The sequence below is a fragment of the Lacerta agilis genome, chromosome 10 (genome assembly GCF_009819535.1).
Source record: "Lacerta agilis isolate rLacAgi1 chromosome 10, rLacAgi1.pri, whole genome shotgun sequence".
Taxonomy (NCBI): Eukaryota; Metazoa; Chordata; class Lepidosauria; order Squamata; family Lacertidae; genus Lacerta; species Lacerta agilis.
This window is the reverse complement of record NC_046321.1, coordinates 61,967,563-61,994,895: the sequence shown is the minus strand read 5'-3', so window position 1 is coordinate 61,994,895 and position 27,333 is coordinate 61,967,563. Positions and strand designations below refer to the sequence as shown.

Sequence of the window (27,333 nt, the reverse complement as noted above, 5' to 3'; positions counted from 1 at the left end):
TCTGTGTGTGTGTGTGTGTGTGTGTGTGTTTGTGTGTGTGTGTGTGTGTGTGTGTGTATGCAAATGCATACATGGGGTGTGTGTGCCAAACTGGGTCTTTGTCCCGGGTGAAATAAAGCCTAGTTTTTTGCCTCTGCCTAAGGGCAGGTTTTGATAATCTCACTGCCCTCTCCCTGCTAAAGTGGGGGCTGGGGGGGCAGGCTCTGGAGACTGACATGAGCAGAAAGCTTTCTGGAGCTGAAGAGGAGGGACAATGAACATCACCTCTTCTCCAGCGTCAATGTTTTGCTGAACCACAGGATTTGTTTTGGCTCTTCTGACTGCACTGAGTGAAAGCAAATGAAGAGGTGTAATAAGCTTGCAGCTCCCAGCTGCAGCTCCCAGCTAAATAAACCTTGATCTGCTGTGCCTCTGCTTCCCATTCCAGCTTAGGGCTGGAACAGGAGGCAAAGGTTTCAATTTTAGAGGGAGCATTGAGTCCATTTTGCCCTGAAGAACCTGGTTTCCCCTTCACACACCAGGTACGGTGGTAGAACGGGACTCTGCTCCCTGCTCCAGCTCTGAACTGTTGGAGACGACAGCTTGTTTTCTACTCCCATATCCAGCCTCAGCTCCAAGAGCTGGAGAGTGTAGGACATTTCCCTCTCACATCATGCTGCATATCTGAGACATTTTTGGTTGGCCAGTTGACCCCTGCCTGAGTGCAAAATATAGGGATAGTCTAACTGGTGAATGAGTGGTTAAACTGCCTCTTTTTAAAGAAAATACAGTCAAACCTCGGTTGTCGAACGTAATCTGTTCTGGAAGACCGATCGACTTCTGAAACATTCGACAACCTAAAAACTGAAAGCGGAAGCCTCAATACAATAGGGAAACTCAAAACGGAGTGGCACGTTCGGCTTCTGAAAATCCTTAGAAAACTGGAGCAGTTACTTCCAGGTTTTCGGTGTTCAGGAGCCGAAACATTCCAAAATGGAGGCGTTCGGGAGCCGAGGTTTGACTGTAAATGGAAGCAGCAACTGGAAAAGGACCACTCCTACATTCCATGTATTTTAAAACATGCAAAGCACATGCCAATTACAAAATGTGGTGTGAGCTTTGTACTGAGGGCACTTTAAATAAAAGGATGCTTCTATGCTTGCATGCCTTGGTCAGCGGTGGAGGTGAAGCATGTCAACTGTATAATTTTACACTCTTCCCCCATTTCAAAGAGCCCGGATCTGATGGCTTTCAAATTCTTTTGCGAAAAAGTGTTCACTCTCCCGGGCTGACCCTATTAAGCCCCATGTTACCTGAAAGCCATCTTTCATTAGCTGGAAATTACGCCGCAGCTTTGCATTCAGGGGTAAATGCTCAGCGTTGCACAGCCAAATTTACCAGCATGACTACTATTATTGTTAATGGAAGCTATTTAACAAAGTCTGCGCTTGTGGCACTGAAAACCTGCTTCTTGCTGCTTTCCGGCATACTGTTCATATGAAAATAGATTGTGATTAAGTCTTCAAAGGCCACATACTGTTGATGTAAGAGAAGAAAGAGGTGGGCAGGAATAATAAAAAAGAGGTTTAATTACTAATAATTGCCTTGAGATGGCTCAATTTCTTTTCTTTTTTGTTTCGTTCCATTACTTAACAGCAGCAATAGTCAGGTGGCAGCCTGTGGGCAGCATCTGGAGGAAGCAGACAAGGGCCGTTTCCAATCAGATGAAATCAGTTCCAATCAGTTTCTGTGTGGACAGAAGTCCTTCAGCTGCTGTGCTTACCCCACCTTCCTCTCCACATCCAGTGTCTCATTTGCGGGCTCACAAACACTCTTCTTCCGTTAAATCCATATAAGAATATATTACCATATCTTACAATATTACTACTGTATGTCTTGTTTCCTAACACAGGGTGGTTGCTGTAGCTGTGTCTGCTGTTAGACGGCATAATGCCTGTTACTGGGAACCACTGGTTCTTCTGGCCGGCTTCCTCTGGGCCTCTGGTGTGATCCAGTAAGCTCTTCTTATGTTGAAGGGTTAAAGGCACCCCTGCCCTTTGTGAGGATAACTTCCAACCAGATTTAGTGAGGATTTTTTTCCTGTCCTTTTTAAGTCAGAAGTCTGTACATACTTACCTGTGAATAGGAATGGGGTAGAAATTTGCTCAGTTCATATTTTAATGCAAACCTGCCTAATTTGCGCATGTGAACTGATATACTCCTTTGACACTATAAGTGAGAAACTGAGGTTTTGGTGGGATAAGCTGGCTTGGTTTGATGGGAGTTGGGCTTTGTGTAGGGCCACAAAGAACCATCTGATCCCCAATATTATCTAACGTCTACATCAGTGATGGCCAAACTTGGCCCTCCAGCTGTTTTGGGACTACAATTCCCATCATCCCTGACCACTGGTCCTGTTAGCTAGGGATGATGGGAGTTGTAGTCCCAAAACAGCTGGAATGCCAAGTTTGGCCATCACTGGTCTAAATGAAACTGCTGTGAATGTTCCTGAGGATATTTGGAGAGCAGTGTCACTGGTATGCTGAAGGCACTTAGCTCTAAGACTGCAACTGGTACCCAGATGCAGTATGGACTGGATAAGAGCCAAAAGGCTGAAACTGGATCCTGACAAGATGGAGGACCTGTGGATGAGCTGTTCTCAGGTCTTGGAACTGGGTGAAATGCCAGTTCTGAACAGGGTTGCTCTCTGCCAGAATGAACAGATGTGTTGTTTGGGAGTGCTCCTGAGTCTATTTTTGTCAGCTTGTTCTTGGCCGTCTCATCACATGGCGGCACAGCCTTTAGGTAGGATGCAGTAATTCAAAGCTGTGGCTGCCAAGAGGTGAGAGGACCATGGAAATGGGACCCAAATCACTTGTATGCCAAACTTTAGCATGTGGACCAGCTCTAAGAACACCCCCCTCCCCCACGCACAAACAAATTATTCTATTCCAGGGTCCTGGCTTTATTTTAAAGGGGAAAAAATACATCTGTATGCCCTGTTACAGGTAGGTAGCCGTGTTGGTCTGCCATAGTCAAAACAAAACAAAAAATTAAAAAAAATTCCTTCCAGTAGCACCTTAGAGACCAAGTTTGTTCTTGGTATGCATGCACACGAAAGCTCATACCAAGAACAAACTTACCGTAGTTGGTCACTAAGGTGCTACTGGAAATTTTTTAAATTTTGTTTTATCTGTATGCCCTGATAAACACAGACACTAATCTTATGTTGTGAACATTTTGCAAATGAGGATCTTTAAAATCCAGGAGATGTGGCCACTGTGTACATTGTATTATCCTTTAATCTCCAGATCTCTTCTATACGGTGTTTACCACAATGCCATCTGTATCATTCACAGATACTTAAGTGGCTATTTGATTGGATCAAGAATCTACTATAAGTGAACTGAGTTTGTTAGTCAGACTGAAATTCACCAAACTGGCAATGCTTCTGTTTTCCATCTTGACTTAAAAACAGAAAAGGCAGGGAGTTTTCTTTTTATCTTGTTCAGGAAGTTTTCAGTCACTCGTGGGTATTTATAATCCTGTCTTTTACACTTGGGATATTTAGCTAAGGCATAAAATTCAGCCCTGTATTGGCTCATGAAGAGACTCACACAGCCAGTTTCCTTGTGCTTGTAATATAGGGCAAGGTGGTAAATGAGGAGCATATACAGATGTCTAGTGCCCTAACTAGACGTCTGCCTTTCTATCTGTTCAGTTCCACAGCAACTGTTGCTGCAACAACAGTTAATACACCCATAAGGATTGGGCAGTTCATCTTTATTTATTTAGCAATTATTTATTTATTCATTACATTTCTAGGCCATCCATCCACTAAGTCCTCTGGACGGTTTACAAACTTATTAAAAATACAAAATACAATTGGGGCGAGAGGGAATAAAAGCAGTATATATAACTTCGTAAAAATCAGGACAAAACAACAACAACAGTGACCTCAAAGCCACCGTAAACACAAGCAGCATAAAATCAACATTCAAAACAGCAAAGGAAAAATAAATCAATGCAAGAATTTAAAAAGCACAAAAATATAGAAGTAATGGATTGAAAAGGCCTGGGAAAATAAAAATGTCTTTACCTAAATTAGCTAGAGATGTATGCCTCAGTCCTGCAAGGAAGACCTGCCTTCTGCATATACAGCTAATATGGATACAGGCGACAACTCTTATGGGCACGTTCAATACGTGCGCGACCGTGCATGTATGCATCACCGTAACCCGGAAGTAGCCAGAAAAGGGGGCTTAATGGGGGCAGGGCCATAACGGGCTTATGCATGCTCCACCGACACGCGTGGGGGGTCAGGAATGTAACCCCTGTGGCAAAATGGCTGTTGTCTATACTCATTTGAGCTCCACTGAAGAAGCAGGGTGTGTTCTTGATGCCTATGGGAATTTGCATCCTTATCCAGAGCAATCTACAATTCTCTGTTAAACTAGATGCACATGATGAAATTAATAATTTATATTTAATCATAAATAAATATTTTAGCCTACAACATACAAAAGAGTTAAAAACAAAACTTCAAAACAGTTAAGAGCAGATTAAAAACACATGGCTAAGCACAGTAGAGTTTACATACACTAGAGACAATAATCTATGCCCTGCTTTTTATTACTACTACTACTACTACTATTATTATTATTATTAATATACCGTCCTATACCCAGAGGTCTCAGGGTGGTTCACATAAAAAGATCACAGTATATAAAATAAAAATAAAAGCAATAACACAATAATACCCCTTTCCAAAAGAGCCACATTTTAAAAGGGTATGGGATGTTGATCAGATCAACCGAAGGCCTGGATAAAAATGAATATGTTCGCCTGGCGCCTAAAGGTGTCTAATGAAGGCGCCAGGTGAACTTCCCTGGGAAGAGCATTCCACCAATGTCCTGGCATGGGAGGAACATAGCCAAGGGAAAACTGGTGGTTTGAAACAACAGCAGAAGTGAAGCAGAGACGTTAATGGCTGTGGGATCAATTTAATGTAAAACAAGTGTACCTATTTCAATTTAAATGTAAGTCTAAGGGCATCAAATCATGTCTACAGTAAAAGTAAAATTTAACCTTAGCTATCTGATTATTTACTTACAGGTAGGTAGCCATGTTGGTCTGCCATAGTCAAAACAAAATCGAAAATTCTTTCTAGTAGCACCTTAGAGACCAACTGAGTTTGTTCCTGGTATGAGCTTGCACACGAAAGCTCATACCAGGCACACGAAAGCTCATACCAGGAACAAACTCAGTTGGTCTCTAAGGTGCTACTAGAAAGAATTTTCGATTTTGTTTTGATTATTTACTTGTTTATTAAAAACACTTCTAATCTGTTCTTCATTGTACAGGTGAAACTCGAAAAATTAGAATATCGTGCAAAAGTCCATTTATGTAAGCAATTGTTTTCATTAGCTACTGGAGTTTAATATATGAGATAGACTCATGACATGCAAAGCGAGATATCTCAAGCCTTTATTTGTTATAATTGTGATGATTATGGCGTACAGCTGATGAAAACCCCAAAGTTGAAATTGTTAATTTGGGGTTCTCATCAGCTGTATGCCATAATCATGACAATTATAACAAATAAAGCCTTGACATATCTCGCTTTGCATGTCATGAGTCTATCTCATATATTAGTTTCACCTTTTAAGTTGAATTACTGAAAGAAATGAACCTTTCTACGATATTCTAATTTTTCGAGTTTCACCTGTAAGAGCTCATATCTTATACCCACTGACTGAAGTCCAGAAGTTACTGAAATGCTTGGAAAACCTAATGACTTTCCTAAGACAGCCAAGCAGGTAAGTATCTTCAGGACTGTTCTTTTGGAACACAAAGATTACACCAAAAATAGGTTGCACTAAAAAAAGCACACAAAAACAAAGATATGAAAACACAGGGGAATGCCCTTGAAAATTAGATGAAACAAATGCCATATCTGGAACAAGCTGGCCTAGTCTTCCAAAGAAATGGCATAATATGACCGTTTTACTGATTACACTACTTACAAATGCACACAGGCCTAGACACTCAGCTATAATAAGCACATAATAGTGTAAAATGAAGTTAGCAAGTTTGGCTGCAATTGTGCACACTATTAAGTTGCTTAGTTCCCGTTGAGTTCAATGTGATTAAGCTGACTGTGTCCATGACTACAGGTCCAGTTCAGATGAGCCAGAACAAGCCCCAGACTCATAAGGGTAGCTGTAGTTTAGGACAAACAAGAACAAACACGATGGGGAAGAGAGGGAGAGCCTGAACTTTGCAGCATCTCACGGTTTGTTGTTATGGCTGAACAGGGATTTCTGATGCTGGTTGTTCTTGTTGTCACTATTAAACCAAACTACCCACAGTCAAGCAGATATAACCGATAAAGACAAACAACGAGCAAAACTTTTTTTTTAAGTCACACATTTTTGTAAGTCATGCCAAATTTTAGGGGCTCACTAATCAGTAGTAAATCATTCATTCACTGTTTAGAATGGTTAAAGGTTAAAGAAAACCTGTTTCCTACTGACTTTTGAAAAGCTAAAGGAATATTTTCTTTTCATACAGTTGTGCAGCCAGATGGGGGGAAAGAGCAGCAGAAGCAGTTGCGATTAAAAAGTATCATGTTCACAGTAGTCCATATTTTCCCCTCTTGCAGCAATTAGTAGAAAACAGAGGAACCAGCAATGCAGTCTGTAGGAGAGTTGCTGGAAGCCGAGGGTGCACTTTTAGTTCAAACATGTTCAGTCTCATTAGGCAGATCGCCAGATTCAGAAAACCCTTTCATTAACCTACAGGTCTGAGCCCCAAAGACTAATGTATGAAACGGGGGGTAGGGGGGTTGGGGAGATTCGGATTCTCAGGCGATACTTCACTGGTTCAGTGGTCAGAAATCTCATTAACTGCTTTGCTACAGACACGTTTTCAACTGGGCACAGCTATCAGAGCCAAACCTGGGTGAAAAATTAAACAAACGGGAAACAAATAAAGCCGCAGGAACTGAAAAGGGCGCATTTGCAACCTAAGGGGAAGAAGCCGGTGAACACCAGACAAGCTTTTTAATGCCTTTAAGTGTGGGTTTGTAGTCTGTGAGGATTGGAGGAGTCAATTAGAGGCAACTGAAAATTAGGAGGCATCAAGGCTTCCATTCAGTAAGGTGCCCTACCTCAGCTTCGGGGTAGTGGGGAGAAGGGGAAAGAGTGTTAAGAATATTTGAAAGCAGACAGCCAAAAGAGCAGGGAACCCACCACATATTTCAACAGGAGGACACATTCCTGCTGATCACCAAAGGTACAAATGAATCCTGAGCACAAACACTTTCCTCCTTTGAAGTGTCTCATCGGCTCCCCTCCCCTTCCATGTTCATTAAAGAGACGGGGCTTTGTGCATGCTTGTTTTCCGAGTATAAAGAATGCACACCCATAATGACACTTTCCACTGAACGAGCCAAGGGCTTCACAGACCTAGGAAAGCACTTCACCATTTCCTTTCACTAAGAAAACTTAGGGCTTCTGTTTTCCAGGTTCTTCTTTATTATTAGTTCAAAGGAAACACCCAAAGTCCCGAATAATGAACTCTATACAACTTTGTTTGTGTATGCATAGCTGAAGATGCACCTATTTGCCGTGAACTTTGACACTATATCTATATCTATATGGGCCCACCCTATTCCTGGGACTGTAACTCATTTTAGATTGTTTTTATTGCTGCGTTTTAAATTAATAGAACTACAAAATCATAGAGCTGGAAGGGACCTCAAGGGCCATCTATTCCAATCCCTGCCATGCAGAAATCACAGCTAAAGAATTCCTGACACATGGCCACTCAGCCTCTGTCATGGTCATGTGACATGGCAATCAAATAGCTGCTTGGGCAGACAGCCACTGAACTCACTGCCCGGCTAGAGCTGACTCCAGAGCCATCTTAAGGGGATCTGCCGCCCTGGCGCGGCTATCCCTCCGGCGCCCCCCCCATGCCGCCTCTCCGCCGCCTCCCTCCCGCGCTTGCCGCCCCTTGGAAGGGGGGTGGGCGAGCGGGGGATGAGGGGCGTGGCGCTGGAGCGGCGCGGGGCTCTGCGCGCCCTTCCAGCGCTTCCGGGATGGGAGGCGAGGGCGGCCGGCTCGCGCTCCCGCGCGCAGCTGAACGGCGCGGCTGGGCAGCTCGCGCTGCATCGGGCGGGCGGGCGGCCGGCTGCGCGCGGAACGCGAGCTGCCCGGCTGCGCCGCGCCATCCGGCTGCCCTCGCCTCCCGTCCCGGAAGCGCTGGAAGGGCGCGCAGAGCTCCTGTGCTCTGCTGGGCAGCCAGAGGGCGTGGCGTGGCCGGCCAGCTCCCTTGCCGGGAGTCAGAGGGCGCTGCCGGCAGGCGCTGCCAGCGGGGCTGGAGGGCGGAGGCGCCCTCCAGGCCATTGCGCCCTGGTGCGCCGCGCCACCAGCCCCAATGGATGAGACGGCTCTGGCTGACTCTCAAGTCATGTGGATCTTCCAAGTCTTCAGAGATTCTTCCCCCTAATCTTTAAATTTTGGCCAAACTGCGCGAGGCAGTGAAAGATAGGTGTGCTTGGCGTGCTCTGGTCCATGGGGTCAGGAAGAGTCGGACACGACTGAACAACTGAACAACAACAATCTTAAAATGCTTCTCTCTCATTAGAGATCCCTCCAGACTCTCCAGGTACACTGTTGGTGCAGCTAAACATTCAACACTAAGAAAGCAGTATTTTACCGTTCTTTTTGTCTTCTACAGACAGATGTGAAATTCTTTAAAGAGCTTCTGAGTTCCTGAAGCTTACAGTGTGATTAAATGCAGATAAGGGTACACTTCAAAGTCCTTAAAGCAAATTCCTAAGGTGCCAGCTGAATGACTATATGGAACAGTGTGCCATGCTAAATCCTTGCTCCCATTAAACGGATTATAGAAAAATGCCCATCATTACCATTTTAAAAAAATGTTTTGAATTAAAATAGAAAACTAATGCTGAAAGTCTGCAGCCAATGAATTGATTGACTTATTCAAAGTGAAATTCACAGGCTCACACCTAAACCCTTTCTTATGTGCCCTTACTGCTCACTTAGACTTGTCAGGTCACAATGCTAGAGCAACAGTAGAATTTCCATTGACAGAATTCCCCTCCTATTCATCTCATAAAGGTGCAGCCCTTCTGGCAAGGAAAGCCCAGGAGTACTGAACAATCCTATTATCATTTGGCTCATCTGCTCCTTCTCCACAGCCTTCCAAAGTTCTCTTACTTGTCCACTGTTCGTTGGCAGGACTTCCTGTCCTGCCCCTTCCTGTTCTCGGTCCCAAGTTAAGTTTTGCTCCATTTCCTTTCATGCCTCCTTTTTTTTTAGCTCCTTCTCTCCACCATCAACTGTTTCAGCTGGTCCTTGCTTTTCAGCCGACTGCTTTCCTGGTCTCATTGGCTAGATAGCCTGTCCCTCAACCAGTCTCCCAACCTCTACATATATAGATCATAGAGTCTTGCTTGAGCCTGAGCATTGTTGTTCAGTTGTTCAGTCGTGTCTCATTGGCCCTTCATGCTTCTCCTCCCTGTTTCCTCTGGCCTTCCCCCCCAACCTCCTATTTTCTCTGGTTTCTCTTTTCAACCTTCATTTCTTTAAGGTTCTCAGGTGTTGTTCATGAGTAACCAGCCAAAGTCCGTGGCTCTTTGCTATGAAGCATTTATTGTGCAGATATATACAGTGCTGAGCATCAAAGATCACGTCTGACTTATCCTAATTCAGAGTCTGGAAATGAGTCTTTCCGGTTTTTGGACCAAAGCCGCGGGAAATGGAATCCCCTCCTATCTCCCCTGCGCTGAACCCCTCTGCGCAGTTGGGGCGCCGGAAGAGGTGCACCTTCCCTTGATCCTGCTTGGCGTGAGGGCTCTGCTACCCTGCTAAAGCCCCGACACTCCCTGCCTCCCCGCAGTCCCTCTTCCCCACTAGAGGGATCGCTGCTGCCCCCACTGGACGACGAGGAATTGCTCAGGATGACCGGACGGGGTTCCCTATACTCAGAGTGTACTGACTCCACGCTGCTCTGCGATGAGGGCGGTTCCCTGACAATTTCTCTATCTGCCACTCAAACTGGTCCACAAAGCATCTTTCATCATTAGGACCTATGAGAGGTTTCAATCCCAAGCAAACTGACCACTTTTTCTTCACACTGTATTACAGCTGTACTATAAAAGGCTGTACTACAAATACTGAATTAGCCCGACTGATTTATTCTATGAGCATTCAGATCAGATCAGCCAATCAGTGTCAGAGGCTTCACCTCCATCAACACAGTACAATATAGATTATTATATGGTATCCATGACATACTGTAATCTGTCGTGTGTGCTTGAACTAATAATTAGCAGACTAGTGGGTAAAAAAGGAATGAGTGAAGAAAGAAGTTAACTGGATGTGTGTAGTCTAGAGTCCTGTGCAGGAACTCAAAGTGTATGTTTTTAGAGGTGTGGCACAGATTGTGACTGCACCAACTGGTCTTTGCCCATGGGCATAGGGCTCAACCATGCAATCAGTATATCCAATTCTTCTAGGAGACAAATAATGTACTGTATTGGCCTGAATATAAACCTCACCTTTTCCCCAAATTCCAACCGTGGAAATTAAAGTGCGGCTTAAATCCGTGACCTTACAAAAATTGGCTTTTACGATATTGCTGCTGAAACAAAAATACGTTAAAATGGAACCAAACAAAAGTTTTATTGACAATTTGCGAGCTTGAGACTGATCATTTCCCACATCAATTTGCGATTTTAGCGATTGTATGGTAACTTTTGCAGGCTTGCAAGATCAAAGGCTTAAATAGGCTTGGAGTTACAATTCTACCAACCGCAGCAATTTTCAGCCTGTAACCCAATTTTAAGGGGGTGGCTTATATTCAGGTATTGTCTTTTCTCCCCCCCCTTGAATTGTAAAGGTGCAGCTTATTTGTGGGTGTGGCTTATATTCAGGCTAATACGGTAGTTGGCATCTACACACACAAACCAGTATGCAGAAGTGCCAATGTGTGAAGTAGATTGAAAGGGGCAGATTAAGTCTGCCAGTACATTCACAATTTCCAGTGAGTAGACTTGGAACTTCTGAACTGGGCCTACAAAACAAATGGATAAGAATCCATGACTTAATACACAATGATACGTGTCTGTCTTTTCCCTTATAAAAAAATGCCAGATCACGAGGCCGTAAATTCCACTTATCAAAATGCCAGATCACAGAGGCTGGGTGAAGGTCTGCATTAGACACAGGCCAACTGCAGAGCCATACGGATGTTCTGGAGACAGGCAAATAAAATAGTTTCAGTTTTTAGTACTATTTGTCAATGGCAAGTTTCCACTTTACATATGTCACACAATGATGGCAGATTATAGATAATGCCATGTTGATTTAGGTAGGACATTAAACTCTTGTTCAAATACGCAGGCAGAAGAACTGACAATGAGAGGAGCTGTCCTTCCAAGAGCTCTGCAAGGTCTTGCAGTGATCATGACTGACAATGGAATTCAGTCCATGGTCCACAACTAGGTCTGTAGGGATGTGATGCAGGGGCAGCCTTAAGGGATGTGGGCAGACAAAGTAGAGTATATTTGTGCATGCAAAATTTCAATATTATGATGAGGAATTCAAAACACCAGTCTTGATTACAAAAAAGAAAGAAAACCTGTGTCGTGCTAACTTATGGCAATGAATCCTGTGTGAATGGATGTTGCAGAGGTAAAAGAGTCCAGGTACCACTTTCTTCTTTCATCCCTATCTCTTGTCTAGTTCAGGAAGAATTGATATCATGAATCAATACCATGAAGCATTATGGAAAGGGAAGGGAAGTCTCACCCACCACTGGCATATTTATCACTCTCACCTACCACTGACATATTGCAAAATATGAATTTATTTAAAAAAAAATTCCACTTTGTTTGAAAAAAAAATCCCCTCCCTTTTCTAATTGCAAAGCCTTTGATCAGATTCTCAAAACTAATCTTACGTAACACATCTGCTTCTATACTTAGTAGAGATAAGGCATCCAGCCTCCCTTGTTGCATAGTTCTTCTGCTGGGATTTTTAAAAATATACTTCAACTGAGAAAATGAATGCTCAGCTAAGAAATTTGTGGCCGTTGATGTTAAAAATCCAGCAATAGAAAATTTCTGTGGTCCCCACCCCCCATGCCCTAAGCACATGCTTAATGGTTAATCCAGCCCCGCCTGAAGGATATAGGAGGGCCTCAGCTTCCTGGCCCTGTGATGATTTCATCACCATGTGCCAAGGAGAGAGAGTTTTCCTATCCCTAAATTCTCTGTATTGTAGTTGTGACAAGATATCTGCATATGCTATTTTTTAAAAAATACTGTAATGTCACAGGCAAGGTCTGCAGCTTACAACACCAATAAATATTCATTCCATCAACTGTAGACTGGGGCAGATTTTCCTCAAGTATAAAGTACAATGTTTTGCTGATGCAGCAAACTGCATTCAAAACCCTCCCTGAGCCAACTGTAAGGTTGACCAGCTAGCATATCATTAACGCAGACAAAAAAAACTTGGGGCACTTGAGTGTGAGAGCAAATTAAACATGCAAGCCCCCTGCCGGACCAAAGGCATTGTGTACAATGAGCCAACAAATTTGTATCACTTGAGATGTGTTTCGAGCTTTGTGTAACTGAACGGTTCGCTCCAAATTCTTCTGCGAAGCAAAAGCCTTAGCCTTTCACAAAGCAGGGCCCCTCTCTTACGGTTTTGAACTTTGTCAAAGACTTGGAAAGTCTACGTCTCGTAAACCATCCCTGTTTGAAAGCCATGGAAACACGGGCGGTGGTGGGGAATCATGTCTGTTACAAAGAAAGCTGATTTTTCTCCACCGCCAGCTGCCCTGATGGATTACAGCTCACTTGACTAGTGGGCGATAATGAAAAATATCCTGCCACATATTAACTGCCGCTAACAAAGAAATGTTCTGAAGTAAGATTTCTCCCTGGTGGGAGAGTGTTACAATTTTTCTGCTTATGCATGGGTTTGATAAAGTATGTTATCAAATGATTCTACTCAGATGGCTTGTGAATATTCCTTGTCTCTCTCCCTGTCCCATACAATTCTCAGAACCTATGATGTCAGGCATCTGTCATCCTTTGCTCATTTTGAGCACCTGCTAGCTCCTCCTAATACAGGCCGTAGATGAGCAGCCTAGGAATAAAGGGAATCTACTTCCTGGCTTGCAAATGAGGGAGAAGGAGCTTCCTGGAGATGAAGACTGCTGGGATTGTCAGACTCCCAGGGCCTTTCACAGATGCTGTTTGCACTGATTCTGTTTGTATCTTCTGGCATCTATTTTGAAACTCTACATATTTCCAGAATCCTGCAGGTCCAAAGTGAAGTTATTCCAATGCTAAAATGGCCACATGGGTATGCTTACATATTAATAGCTGGTATTCACAAAGATCCATGGATGTACATATGCATGTAAAATCTTAGTATTTTATTGGATGTAAACTTTAGAAGATTGTTGCGCAATCCATCCAGAAACCCAACATGGGCAAATTTTCTATGACAGTTCAAATAACTTTCTCCAAGGGAGAAGGCAGGAGTACAAGTCTCTGTCCACTCCCCCCTCTCATTTATTCACGTGCTGCTGCCTTTTCTACCTAATCCTTCTTAGGAAAGCTCCTTGCAGGTGGCTTTCCATCTCAGGCACCCAGTTGCAGGATGCTTTCTTAATTTTCTCCAGGTGGAGTTGAAGCAGGCTGAGATGGTGGTGGAAAGGGAGGGAATGGACTGAACAACATTTGATTTGTCAAAATGCTTGCCTGTTACTTCAAGCTGTGAAGATGAGCAGGCAGCACATCTGAAGAATGTGCTGTGATCACACTCTATAGTGAGCAACCTTTGTAATATTTATTTCTGTCGCCTTATTACGTAATATTATTCATAGGAATATATATACATAGCCCCATCATAATAAGATTCTGTAGCTGCACAAGCATTAGGATCAAAGCAAAGATCTTTTAGCTGCATAAGCACTAGAGTATGTGTTGCTACAGGTAGCAATTAATTGTTAGGGGGTTGTTATTATTTTGCCCTTTCTACTGCTGGTGGCAAACACAATGTTGTGCTAGCCTTCCAGGGGTGCTGGGTTGAAAGAGGAGTAAACATATGGGGCAGTTGTTGATCCCACAACCCTATTCTGAATCCCTGTGCAGTAGCATCAGTGAGCACCTATACAAAACATTGAGTGAACAATCACCAGCACAGTATATCTCTGAAGCAGTGGGGGGCAGATTGGAATCATATAGGCCCTCTGATATTAAAGAGTTAATTTATAAGACTGGGTCTTTAGAAATCTCTTTCCAATAATCAGATGTGCATGAACCAATCTGCTACCAGTTTGAAAGAAAACCACCACACATCAGGCCTGCACAGTGATATATAATACTGTTATTTTGAATTGACATCCCATTTATATCAAAGTGGTTATTTTACCAATTTACCAAGCATAAGTTTTCAAACAGCTGAAATATCCAATTTATAGACCATGTTTTTGACAGAAAACACAACAAAGTTATAAAATTCACATCCACATTCATTTCACACTCTGAAACAGATGTTATTTTCAGTCACAGCCTTGTTACAATAATCTTCTCCAATGATATTGTTTATGCAGATAATCCTTCTCAATCCTTTAATGAATTTTGTGTCTGAAGGCACTGGGATTAATATCTTTAATTCTATCTCTCTGACTACGATCTCTATTGGTGACAATTGCACCACAAATTGTGAAAATAATTGCATGTGGAGTTTCCGGCTATAACTCTTAAGCATATTAACCAGGAAGTAAATCTCACTGAACTCAACAAAACTTATTTCTGACTAGATAAATACATTTCTGATTAGTTTGTAAGATCTAAACTGGCAATCGAATTTCTAAGCTCTAAGAAATGGAGTTGGGTAGTTTGTGGGCAAAGTATTTTAATCAAGGAATGGCTAAAAGTGGCAACTCAATAATGGTTAGTTATTCTGTGGGTATTTAGCTGCAGCTTCATAGCTGTCAACTTTCCCTTTTTTTGCAGGAAATTCCCTTATTCCAGCGCCGTTTCCCATTGCAAAAAAAGGGAAAGTTGACAGCTCTGCTACAAATGGAGGAATTATAGTTCAGTGGTAGAACACATGTTATGGATGCCAACCAGACAATACTGAGAGGTATAAGGCAGCTTCCTATATTGTCACCATGCCTCACACTCTTATTGATCAGCAAATAAAATGAGGAGAGAACAGCTATACTACAGCTACATCATAAAAAGATCAATTCACTTTTCAACTAGACTATACCTAATTAAGATAACCCTGTCCTTTAATGTTATAACAACATGTCACAAAGTTATTACATTTGATTAGGTGCACACCATGTTTAATTCCTTATCAATATAATACAAGTGCATTATTTTATCTGCATTCTGTAGATTGCCTTAAATTTTATCTGTTTTAAAAGGCATGCAGATGAATTGAGCTAGAATTTGATTCCCTTTCTTAGTAGTTTTGATTTCTGACCGTGCCATCTACATTGTGCTGTGCTTGGGCGTGTGGAATCATGTCTGCACAATATTGTATAATAACAGGATACTTCTAAGCACATGCAATAGGTGTAAATCTTAGATGAACAGAATGTGTTCTGTATAAGAATTTTTATTTTAAGACTTGGCACCTATCAATTGATAAATGATTAAGCTTATATACCTTTAATACTTGTGTAGAAAGGAAAATACTAGCAGTTGTGGGTTATCTAAGGGCTGAAACGGTGGTTGAAATTCTTCCTACCTAGGTACTGTAGACTCAGAATCCTTATACTAGATTCAGTCTGGCAAGCCGTTAAGACACATCAACAGTCAACATTCTTGCATGCACACATGTTCTCTATAGGCATCTAGAGAGACAGGGAATCACAATGATTCATTGCTTTGGCTATTTTGCATCCTTCGCAAAGAGGATGAAGTCTCCACCTCAACCATCCCCTGGGATTGTGACATACACCCAACCTTTACCTGTATTGTAAAGTAACTGTTGCCGCCACGCTTAAGACTTTGAATGTTCATTCCTCCAGTTTACAGGTTTTGGGAAGGGAGAACAAAAAAGTTCTTGCTATTGGATTGCCACAGTAGAACATGCTCCTCCTTAACCTCTTCTGGGGAAAGTGGCTAGACTGAATTGCCAGTGAGGGGCTGGTGTACAGCTGCAGTGTTTGTTTCACAATAACTTGTGTAAATCACCACTATGGGACACCTTCTGGAAAGAGCTCACTGCTCCTAAAAAGTGCTTTCAGTAAAAGTGGCCTAGCTGTATGGATTCTTCTGACTGCTAGCTTTTATTTCCTTGTAAGCTGGGCACATTACTACACATTGTGTAGTGAAGGTGTGGCTGGCCACAGATATCTCTTCAACTACACTTTTCCATATGGGTCCTATTAGATTGTGATGATTTTTTTTTCATCCACTAGGCAAACTGCTAATCTAAACTATCTGGAATAAAAGGTGTTTAGGTTCTAGGTTGGTTGATGACTTTTCAACAAATTAAAGGCAAAACACAAATATCATTACTATTAATAACTCAGAAATCAATTCTAACTGGCACATTCTCAGATTGCAATCTAAACAATTACTCTGGCATTTACCTATGACATTAGACAGCATTGTTTTCCAGAGGATAACAGTGAGATAACTAGGGACTGGTATACAGTGGAGCAAATGATAATCGCAGAGGTACAGTATGACTGTGGTCACATAACAGGTGACTGCTATCATCAGGCAAAACCTGTTTTCCAGAAGGAAGTGAGATAATCTATCTTTCAGTTGCAGAGGCAGCCAGGGCTGCAGGATATGTTATGCTACCACAAATGGATCTTGCATTTGTTGACTGGAGATTGCAGAGGTGTATTTTATATATATATATGTGTTTGCTCAAAACAAATTGCCCAATCAGCCTGTCAAGGCTGCTTTACATACCTACCAATGGAAAAACAAGCTGCAGAATTCTGTTGACTCTTACATAGCATGTTAGGATTTAAGAGGCTACTCTCTAATTTTCTTTCAAGTGTATGCAATTGTTAGTATTTGTTCAAATTGTGTAATTTGTTTGGGCATTCCCATGAAAAAGACATGCTCAATTTAATTTTGGATAAAGCTTCACTTTGTATTAAAGAAAAGATAATTTAGTTGGTAGATTAAAGATAACATGATTCACAGCAAGGGGATTTGGAAGCACATCAAAGATTTTAATTTAAAAAACTCCTGCTCCACAAAATCAGTCAAAGTCCTGTTTTCCTTTCAAGACTCATTGCAGGTGGTGTAATAAGTTAAAGATACCTGTGAAGCCTTGAAACTTTACAACGTAATTCATCCAAAGTGGAAACACTGAAAATTAGATGCATTACAGAAGGGAATGAAATTCTTCCAAGTTTTAAGGAGGTGCATTTGTGATTAAAGCTATTTTGAAAATCTCTCTCTCTCTCGTTATGTATATATATTTGTGTGTGTGATATACATACAAATATATGCACAACTTGAAGAGATACTAGTTATTACAAGTGTTTCAGAGACAGGGCCATGTAAAGAGATCAGCATATAGATAAATGCAAATATGTTTAGGGAGCAAGAGAACTTGTCTTGCCTTGGTTGCTAACACTGGCTAAACAACATAGTATTGAACCATTTTAGTAGAACAGAGATGAAATATACAGGAAGAACAATGTTTAAACAGAAATTCAGAATGGTAAGCTAATAGATTTGTTGGAAAAGGAAGGAGAAAGCAACAGAGAGACCTAGAAATAATGCAGATTTGAAATTAATAGAAAAGCTACCTTACTTTCAAACCTGCTCTAATTATGCAGTTTAAGTAGAGCAATACACTGGAGTTATTATGACGTGTCTGAGTTGTATCAAGTTTAGACAGAACATCCATTTATCTTGGCACAACCCACAATCCCTAAATTATCTATGTCTTAGCAAACCCCTCATAGTGCTTTTTTAATCTTAGTCCTCCTTAAAACAAGAGTCTGCCAATGAATTGCTTCCAAATACATACCACTGGAGGCAAAAGTGCTGGTCTCTGCCTCAGGCACACAGGGGAAGGAAGCCTTATGAGAAAAGGGGAGCAGAAGGCAGGGTTGTGACTTAGCCTTGCTTAAATCACCCACCCAGCAGTGGCTAGTGCGCACTGCATGTGTGCCAACAATACACCGAAAGGCCACTAGAGCTTCTGTTGCCTCATAGAGGACCAGAAGCTTCCTCTATTGTTTCTAGTAAGATTCAATAGGCAGTTGCTTCAATGCAATAATTCCGTAGCATCATCCTAACAAGCTTTCAGGATGACCCACCAGAAACAAGCCTTCTTCAGATGCCACCATTTAGGTATGGAGGATGACTATTTGCTGGTGGGACTACTGACTGTGGAATGTCTTCCTCAGATGAGCTTACTTGGCACCTACCTTGATGTTACTTCAGTGCTTGTAACATCAGTGCCATGCCACTTTATTTCCCCCGTCTTTTTCATCCTCTGTAAATTGCCTTTGTTTGTTTTTATTTTGCAGACTACTTTCATATAGTGGTGTTCTAATGTTTTTGTTTTAATCTGTTTTATTGCAATTTTAACTTCATGTACATAACCTGTTACAGGGTGAGGAATTAAGTAAATAAAAGCTAGACATCTGCCTGGCATGTTACTGTGATCTGATCCTGAGACTGCTCGCACCAATTTTGTTCCCAAAGCAGCATATTAATTTACTTGAGCTCAGAGAGACAGAATCTGGTTTTTAGAATAGGTGCAAAATTAGCTTGTACACAAAATTTGCAAAGCATTTTCCCACCTATTTTCAAACATGAATAATTATACTGCTAGAAGACATCTATCACTTGGGGGTGGGGAGAGCAAAAGAATCATGAAAATGAGACAAAGGTTTATTTTTAACCAGTGTGTGGGATCACTTTCCTTTTTAAAGAATACCCTGGAGCTGTCTCAAGTCCTTATCTTTTTGGCAGCTGCTTAGAATTCTAAACCAACAACCACGCTAAGAAATCCAGACTTTAGCTGATATATGCTCCTTTTCCCAGGCTTCTTGGCCAATGGGCAGGAATGGCTCCAGCAAAAGAACTATGGATTACTCTATCATCTGTCATTTTATCAGCTTTCTATTAAAGCTACTTTCTGAAATAACACCCAAACACAGAGTGTTTCTTACAGATTGTAAGGAAATTTATCACAGAGTCCAAGCACACAGATGAAACAAGCTACAAATATTTGTAATTGTATGGCAGTGAAGCAAAATAAGCAAAATAAGACAAAATAAAAATACGCGCAGGAATGGGTAGGTTTCCTTCATAAAAGAACTTAAAGCAGGCTGAAACAGTGGAATTGCTCATTTTGTTCGCACGCTAAACCATGGCTGAGGGTTACCAGAATGAGTAGTAGTGAGCCCTAGGCTTTATGTGCAGCTACAAGGACCAGTTTGGAAGCTTTTGCTTCCATTTTTGCTTAACCACAGCTTGGTGTGATGTCCAAAGCCAGACAAACCATAGATCATATGGTTTGTTGAAGCAAGCCAACTTCAAACCATAGGATATGAAGGTGGATTGTTCCAACAAACCATAGTTAAGATCGCTTCAGTCACAGAAGCAGTCCAGCCAGCCATTTGGAGCCAATATGTGGAGACTTCATGCAAATCCTGAATCTCCATATTCAAGCTATAATATGATTTTCAATTACACAGCATCCTTATTCATATAATTCTTTTGTCTTCTTTTCATCATCCTGTATACCACTAAACAGCAACTAGTTTACCCAGAAGGCTGCTTTGAGAATGGAGGCAGAGTCAGAAGGCCAAGACTCCTACGTCCTAAGAGGACTACTAACAAACCAGGATGCTACATATGCTACTCAACTGACCCACCTCTTTTCTTCATGGTTTGGCAACTGGCAATAGTAAGAAAGAGTCTATCAGGGAACTGAATTTGTCTGGGGTAAATTTTCAGCTGCTGACTCCTGCTATGTGGTTTAAACATGAGAACCCTCTATATATAATCCAAATTGCTTTGGCTACAGAAGCAGACCAGGTAACCATTTGGAGCGGCACAATTCAAGGGGAAATGCATGTCCAATCTCTCCTTGGCTTTGGTACAGTCAGCTCTCCATGTGTATTGAGACTCTCCTGTGTTTCAGAATTCTCTCGGACAAGTTGGGAAATCCTAAGGTCCACTTTTAGTTTGTATCAGAGTGTCTTGCCACTGGAGTTGTGATTCTGCCCTGCCCTACCCCATCCTGCCTAAAGTGCCAACCAAACCATGAGACACCCCTGAACATTATAAAACTTGAAACATTTGAAAACCCACACACCTGCAATACATTTACATGATTATCATGTGATGAAAAAAATCCCACTCTCATCATTTTGTTTCCTAAGCTTAGGAAGACAATGCATTGTGTACCATTAAAGTGCTAATCAATCAATCAATCAATCAATCAATCAATCAACAATTGTATGAATATATCCTCTGTCTCATCAAGAAGCAACTATATTCCTCATAAAGTTCCCAAGCAGAAATTATTGATCATGCTAATGATGAAATAATTAAGTCAAGTCACCCAGGGTTCTTGGAACAATACTGGACTTTTATTAGCTGATAATCAAGGCACAATCCAATCAAACCAGCATCTTGAAGTCCCATTAAGTATGACTGGATATTAAGTGTGCCAAATATTTACTGTAAACTCTAAGGAGGATGTACATAACTAAGACAAAGAATTCTAATCGTTGAACAGGCCAATGAAAGCATGATGGAATCAGGGATTCAGTGCCATAAAGCCGGATCCACCCAAACAGAGCTATCACTAAGGTTCATTAAATGAACACACATAATATCACTACTTATAACAAGATACAAAATTGAACAAAGTAAGAGAAACACCAAAACTTATCCACTAATTAAACTCTTCAGAATTTGCAACAGGTAACATTTTTACTTGAAATGCAGACTCAAGATTATATATTTCTTAAAACCTCAGAGACAACATGGTAGAGCCAGATGCTTTAGGAGTGGCAATTATTTGCTATTATCTTCAGTCTAAATTATTCAGCCAAAGTATTCAGAGCTATTTCTTTGTTTATGTTGTTTTTTTCTGGATATTTATCAAGAGCTTCTGACTTAATTATGTTACAAATACAGCAGCAGCAGCAGCAACAAAAAGAATCTGAATAATTGCCCTCTTTACGTTTAAAAATAAAGAAAGGCTTCCCCTGAATCAGCAGTTTCTTATGACAGGAGGAGTTCAGTGCACAAAACAGAGCTCTTACTCTCACAAGTTGAAACCCATATTGTTCATTTAAAGGAGGATGCTGATCTGTATGCAACCTGCTGGGCTTGATTTTCTAAAGCGGTAAAGGGTAAAGGGACTCCTGACAATTAAGTCCAGTCGTGAACGACTTTGGGGTTGCGGTGCTCATCTCGCTTTAAAGGCCGAGGAAGCCGGCGTTTGTCCACTTCCGCAAACAGTTTTCCTGGGTCATGTGGCCAGCATGGCTAAGCCGCTTCTGGAGAAACCAGAGCAGCGCACGGAAACATAGACTTTAATGCACCACTGCCTAGTGGACAGCAGCCATGGCAGTCACACTGGCAGAGACATTGAATCTTACACCAACGGTGCTAAGGGTTAGAGCCAGCCACTCTATTGCTCTTTTAAAGCAGGGAATATTATGTCTCAAATAAAAACTTCCATTCCAGCAACATGCTTTGGCTAAATGTAGGTCCACTGTACAAGTCTAAAGACTGGCTCTGGTTCTCTTGAGAAAATAAGCTGGCCAATTTGAATGAAGAAGAATTCAGTTCACAAAAATGTATCCAAAACATGTTGCCTTACCTTGTTATAGTACTGCACCTGGACAGAGTGCCACTGCCCATCACTAACCCCTCCTGGAACAAAGGGGGCAACTGTTGTAGTGGTTTCCCCTGAAAGGTTGCATGGAAGAGAAAGAAAAACAGTCACCTTACAAAGTTCCACTACACTCTCATCTTTGTAATTAACAAAAATGTTGATTAGCAGTTGAGGGAAAACTTTCCATTCTTCTTCCTGCACTTGACTGCATTGAGGGCAGGACTGGAGAGAGGGCTGCCTTTCTCCAATTTATGCATTCATTCATTCATTCATTCATTCATCATTGGCACTGGCATCATTCTCACATCTAGAAAACAAACGCCAAGAAGGTACTGACACTTAAATCCCTTCACAAATAAATGACAACAAAACGACTGGCTGCAGAGTATAAACTGCGTTTACTATAAACTTTGGCTTGCTATAAATTAAGTTAATGCAAACAATATTCAAATTTGTTAACTATGCTCCTACAAATATAGAGAATTACACCCCCTATATCTAGTGTTCTGGTGCTTAAGAAGGTGGCAGTCCTCAAATTTTAACTAAAGAGTGAAAACACTTTTCCTGACAAAAGGTAAATATTTAGGGCAAATACAGATTGTGCAAACAGTTGTTACCCACAGAAAGAATGTGCATTTTTGTGGCTTTCTTGTTTTTCCAGGCTGGGGTCTTACAGGACTGTCAGATAAGGTGTTAGGGAACAAAGAAAACATTTTTCACCCTAGAAAGCTCCAGGAGTTCTAACCTTGCAATTAATGGCATTGCTTCCTTTCTTTTCCGTTAAAATGTCTTTTAAAGATTGGATCCGATAAAGCAGAGAATGTCAGATTAATTGTGCATACCAGTACAACCAGCCTGGTGACTATTCACTGCTGTTCTGAGGTAAGAACAAACATCTACAGCAAAGTACACAAGGTCCTGTCAAATTGGTCAGGCAGGGTTTGTTATGAATGACTACTTAGACAAAAGTTTCCATTAGAGAAGAATAAGAAAAGATTTTTTTTTTTTACAAAAACCTATGCATACGATAAACCACTATATTTCTAGCTGTATTTATGCAAACGTTTCCTTCAGTTTAACATAGACACCTGCTCAGTTTATACAGACAGGTGTTAAACTGAAAGAGGAACACAAATACAGCCTCCTTTTAGAGGTTAGGCATTTCCTAATCTCTGCAACACTGAAAAAAACAAAAACAATGCAGAAGTAAGGCTCCCCTTATCTCAGTCCCCCACAAAAAGAAAAGCTACTTCCATAGTAGGAAGCATTAAAGTTTCATTTCATAACAGTCGTAAAATATATGTGCTTGTCTTTAAATCTGTGACAACTTCCCAACTTCTGTTTATTTTACACCACTGGTTATTCAAACGAAGTGGAAACTGAAAGCATTTCTGTTTGCCCAAGGTAGAGCATCTGATTTTAGGCAGCCCCCACCCACTCTGTTATTCACAGCAGCCAGCTACACCTCCTACAAAATGTACTCCTGGGAGTTGGGCAACCCTTGGAAACAGTTTGGTATATGGAGTAGAATAGATAAGTCTAGCGGGTGAAAACTGAATGCCCACGCTCTGCACAAGAGTAAGCATTTTCCACACCACTGAATTGTATGTTGTGATTTTGCCCCACGTTGTCCCTCACAGGATCTCATTAGCTGCAGGGTTGTCCAAATTCTACTGAACTCTAAGTAATTTCACCTCCTTCCATACTCAAGAGTTTGTACATGTAGGTCTCAGTTGCTGAGATGCTTTGTGACCTATATTTGCTCATATTACAGAATGCAACGTGAATCAGATGTAAGGCTATGTGTCACTTATTTTAGTAAAGGATAGTTTAAAAAATGATGTGCTGTATCTATTAGCGTAAGCATCTATGCCTGAGCAACAGGACTTCTTCTCCCTTTCCAGCCCTCCCAACCTGCTCTGAAATTCAGATTCGGGGAGGGGACTGTGGGGCACGTGGGGAGAGGAAGTCCTGTTGCATAGGTGGAAATCCTTGCACTAAGAGGACCACTTAATTGCATACAACCCAATAGCTATTGTGTCAAGTCACCCCAAAGTAGTTGCACGTGGCAAATTGTGACCAGATGGGAATGCATAATAGCATTAAAAATAAAATCCAACCAGTTCAATGGGGCCCAGAATACTGGTACCACTTCAACCCAAGTTGACTGCAGGCACTGAAATATTGCTATTATACATCAGTTTCTCTTGCTGGATCAGAGCACTTGACTCTCCCCTGGCTTACAAATTTTCCATTTTAAAGATGAAATGTTTTCATGGATATGATTTTTCATGAAGAGGACATGATAAAGGCAAGCAGCCATGCTGATAAAATTTAATATCTCAAAGATCTTATGTAGTATATAAGAATGTATACACAAGTATGGCAGTCATCTTTTTCTGTTTCTTCTCTATAGTATTTTAGCACAAATCTTTCACAAATAATGTCTGGCTTATACAGACACGAAACAGGACAAGCAGCCTTCCTCTTGCATCACTATTGTTCTTTCTTAATAAAAAAAAGTGCTTGAGGGTGCAGACAGCAACAAATAATTGATACCATCTAGACAGAAATCTTCTCTGGTTACTGTATACCATAGGTTGATTTCCAATTAAGACTTAGAAGATATAGAAACTATTGCTTTGGGCAAAATGCTTCACATCTAATTATATCTCTTGCATGAAAGTGCAGGAGAGTACATTTAAGGTCCAGAATACTCACACACCAAAGTTTCTATGACTCACAGAATTGATGCACAGCTTACTTAAGCCAAAATATGTGGGTTTCAGCCTTTTTAGTTTTACTGAACTCAATAGCCACCAGCATCCAGCACATTCCTTAAAATGTGCATTTTTGTGGTTCCTCCTCCATTTCTATGAAGCCCATCCCTACCTGACAACCCAAAAAACCATTGTCTTCAATTTTTAAAACTGTCCTGGCTAACAGATCCAGCTCATCTTAAAGACAATGTATGTTGCTGCTTAATAAGTGTAAAGAAAATACAAATTAGTTTCAACCAACTAAGCTTTCATCACACACTCATAAAAGAAGTGGTAGAGACCACATATGTTTGACAGTTAATATAATCTGCTTTCATGATCACTTTCATGAACCTAAGAGCATCTTAAGTGCAACTATAATATTCCTATTGTAAATGGAAACATTCAAATGCAAAAATACCCCAAAATACCCCATTGAATTATGCTTTTTTAAATCTCAGTTCCTTGTTAATACTTTGCACCCATGAACAGGAAAACTAAGTGAATTTAAATAGGTAAGAATCATGGGTTACCTTTATACCAGGAACGTTTACCCTTTTTCGACCCTAAGTCAGGCTTCCTCAACCTCGGCCCTCCAGATGTTTTGAGACTACAATTCCCATCATCCCTGACCACTGGTCCTGCTAGCTAGGAATCATGGGAGTTGTAGACCAAAAACATATGGAAGGCCAAGGTTGAGGAAGCCTGGCCTAAGTCATTTTGGCCATCAACTGTGCGTTCAGTTTTGTGCATGCACACACATCCACACAGGCTGTACTTCAGTCCACACACTCACTACACACCATATAAATATACACACCATATAGATAATAGATAGACCACATCTCTCTCTCTCTCTCTCTCTCTCTCTCTCTCTGTGTGTGTGTGTGTGTGAGAGAGAGAGAGAGAGAGAGAGAGAGAGAGAGAGAGAGAGAGAGATATGCAGACACTCAGTAAACTCACACAGAGAGACAAAGGGGAAGCCGAGCTGTGGCTGTGAGGAAGAGAGAAAGTGCTCTGAAGAGCAAACACAGATTTTTTTCTATTTGCAGTGCTGAGCTGGGAAAAGAACCTCTCCTCTGCTGCAATGGGAAGATAAAGCGCACTTTCTGCTCTTCAGAAAGCGAACTGCGAAAAGCAAATATAGTGACTTTCCTCCCCGTTAACAGCGCCACACTTCTCCCAGCCTAGAGCTGCAATGGAGAGAAAGATCACCTGAGCGTTCTTCCTCACCTTGCAAAGGTGCCTTGGTTTTCTTCCTCTTGTGCGCCACTATTGTTAGGAGGTCTTAATACTCAGAAAACTAGCAGGAACATAATCTTTTAAAAACAAAATTACTGTGCTGGAAGGCTTGGGGTGTCGAAAATCATATATTCAAAAAAATATGCTAGGTTTATCGGCTTGGGAAGGAAGCTGCTCCAAACTGTGGGTAGAATGGGAAAGGAGGCAATTTTGGAGGTTCTTGCTCCCCACTGCAGCCTCTGGAGGATTTGTCAACCCTCTGGAGTACTTTAAAAAAAATTAAAAATAAAGTTTTTATTTATTTTCATGGCACAGAAGATAAATTTTGAGGAAACAAGTATTACAACAGTAAATGCCAATAACCTGTCTTTATGAAATTACAGACTTTTACCATGTCATTGTGTTTAAAGTTTCATTTGATTACTCTAAAGATCATGCCACATTTCCCCATGAGTCCTGGTTTGATTCCTGCCACAGTCTGAACAATTTATGTATTCAATAAAAATTTGCCATACGTTATAAAAGGAATATGGATTGCATTTGCCCTTTGCCGCTCTCACCTGGCATGTTAAGTGTCCTCTGGAGTACTTTTAAGCCGTATGTCACCCATCTCAAAATGTTTAAACCCAAAAAATAGCTTCTTCAATGATATCAACATCTTTGCCTTATGCACGTCAAGAACCAATCCAGCCGTTTTCAGTATTTCTGGCAGTTTTTGAATTCCCTTCTTTAGTTCACTTAGTTACAGTTCCTGATGCCTGGTAGTTTGGGAGCAAGTCCCATTGTGTTCCATGGGGCCTACTCACAAAAAAGTGTGACTAGGCTTGCAGCCTGAGGCACTGAGCACAGTGGGACTTGTTTCTGCTACACATGAATAGTGTTGCCCTGCTATACGTTTTAATTCACTTAAGTCCAAAACAGGCCTACTTTTTGTCGAACTTTCTATTTTCAGCCACTGTGTGGTCTGGTACAAAATATTGGGGGCATGTGCTTCAGTTTAAGTACATGAATGGTCCCATTGACTCCTAAAGCAAATTGGGAACACTCAGTACCTTATAAAATTAGGCAGGCATAGCTCACTATCGTAGCAATGAATCCTTCAATGTAGCAAATAGGTGACAATGAAAACTTCTCATTCTATTTTATAATACCCATCATGCACTTTATGCAATACACACTTTAAAGAGCATTAAGTTGTACAAAATCATTGGAATTTCTGAGTAAGCATGCATAGGTTTATAATCTTATTTACTTCCCTTTTGAGCAGATCTCCTAATAGTCTAAAATACATTTGCTTTGTGACTGTAAATCCAGTATCCCCCAACTCCTCCCCACTCATGAACTAGGGTGTGTGTGTGTCTTGGTGGAATACTTAATGATTTTCCACCTGTAATACGCTGTGCTAGATGCTGTAAAAAGTTCAAATGTATTTTTACTGC

The 27,333-nt window shown here is 41.2% G+C and overlaps 1 protein-coding gene across 1 annotated transcript in view; it reads right to left on the bottom strand.

Annotated features, from left to right (window-relative positions):
- The window catches only part of CELSR1 (cadherin EGF LAG seven-pass G-type receptor 1), a 153,577-nt gene that overhangs the window by 50,841 nt on the left and 75,403 nt on the right, over positions 1-27,333 (bottom strand). The window contains exon 5 of the mRNA XM_033163528.1: positions 21,879-21,967. Coding sequence (XP_033019419.1) covers positions 21,879-21,967 — 89 coding nt within the window. The remainder of the gene's footprint in view (positions 1-21,878; positions 21,968-27,333) is intronic.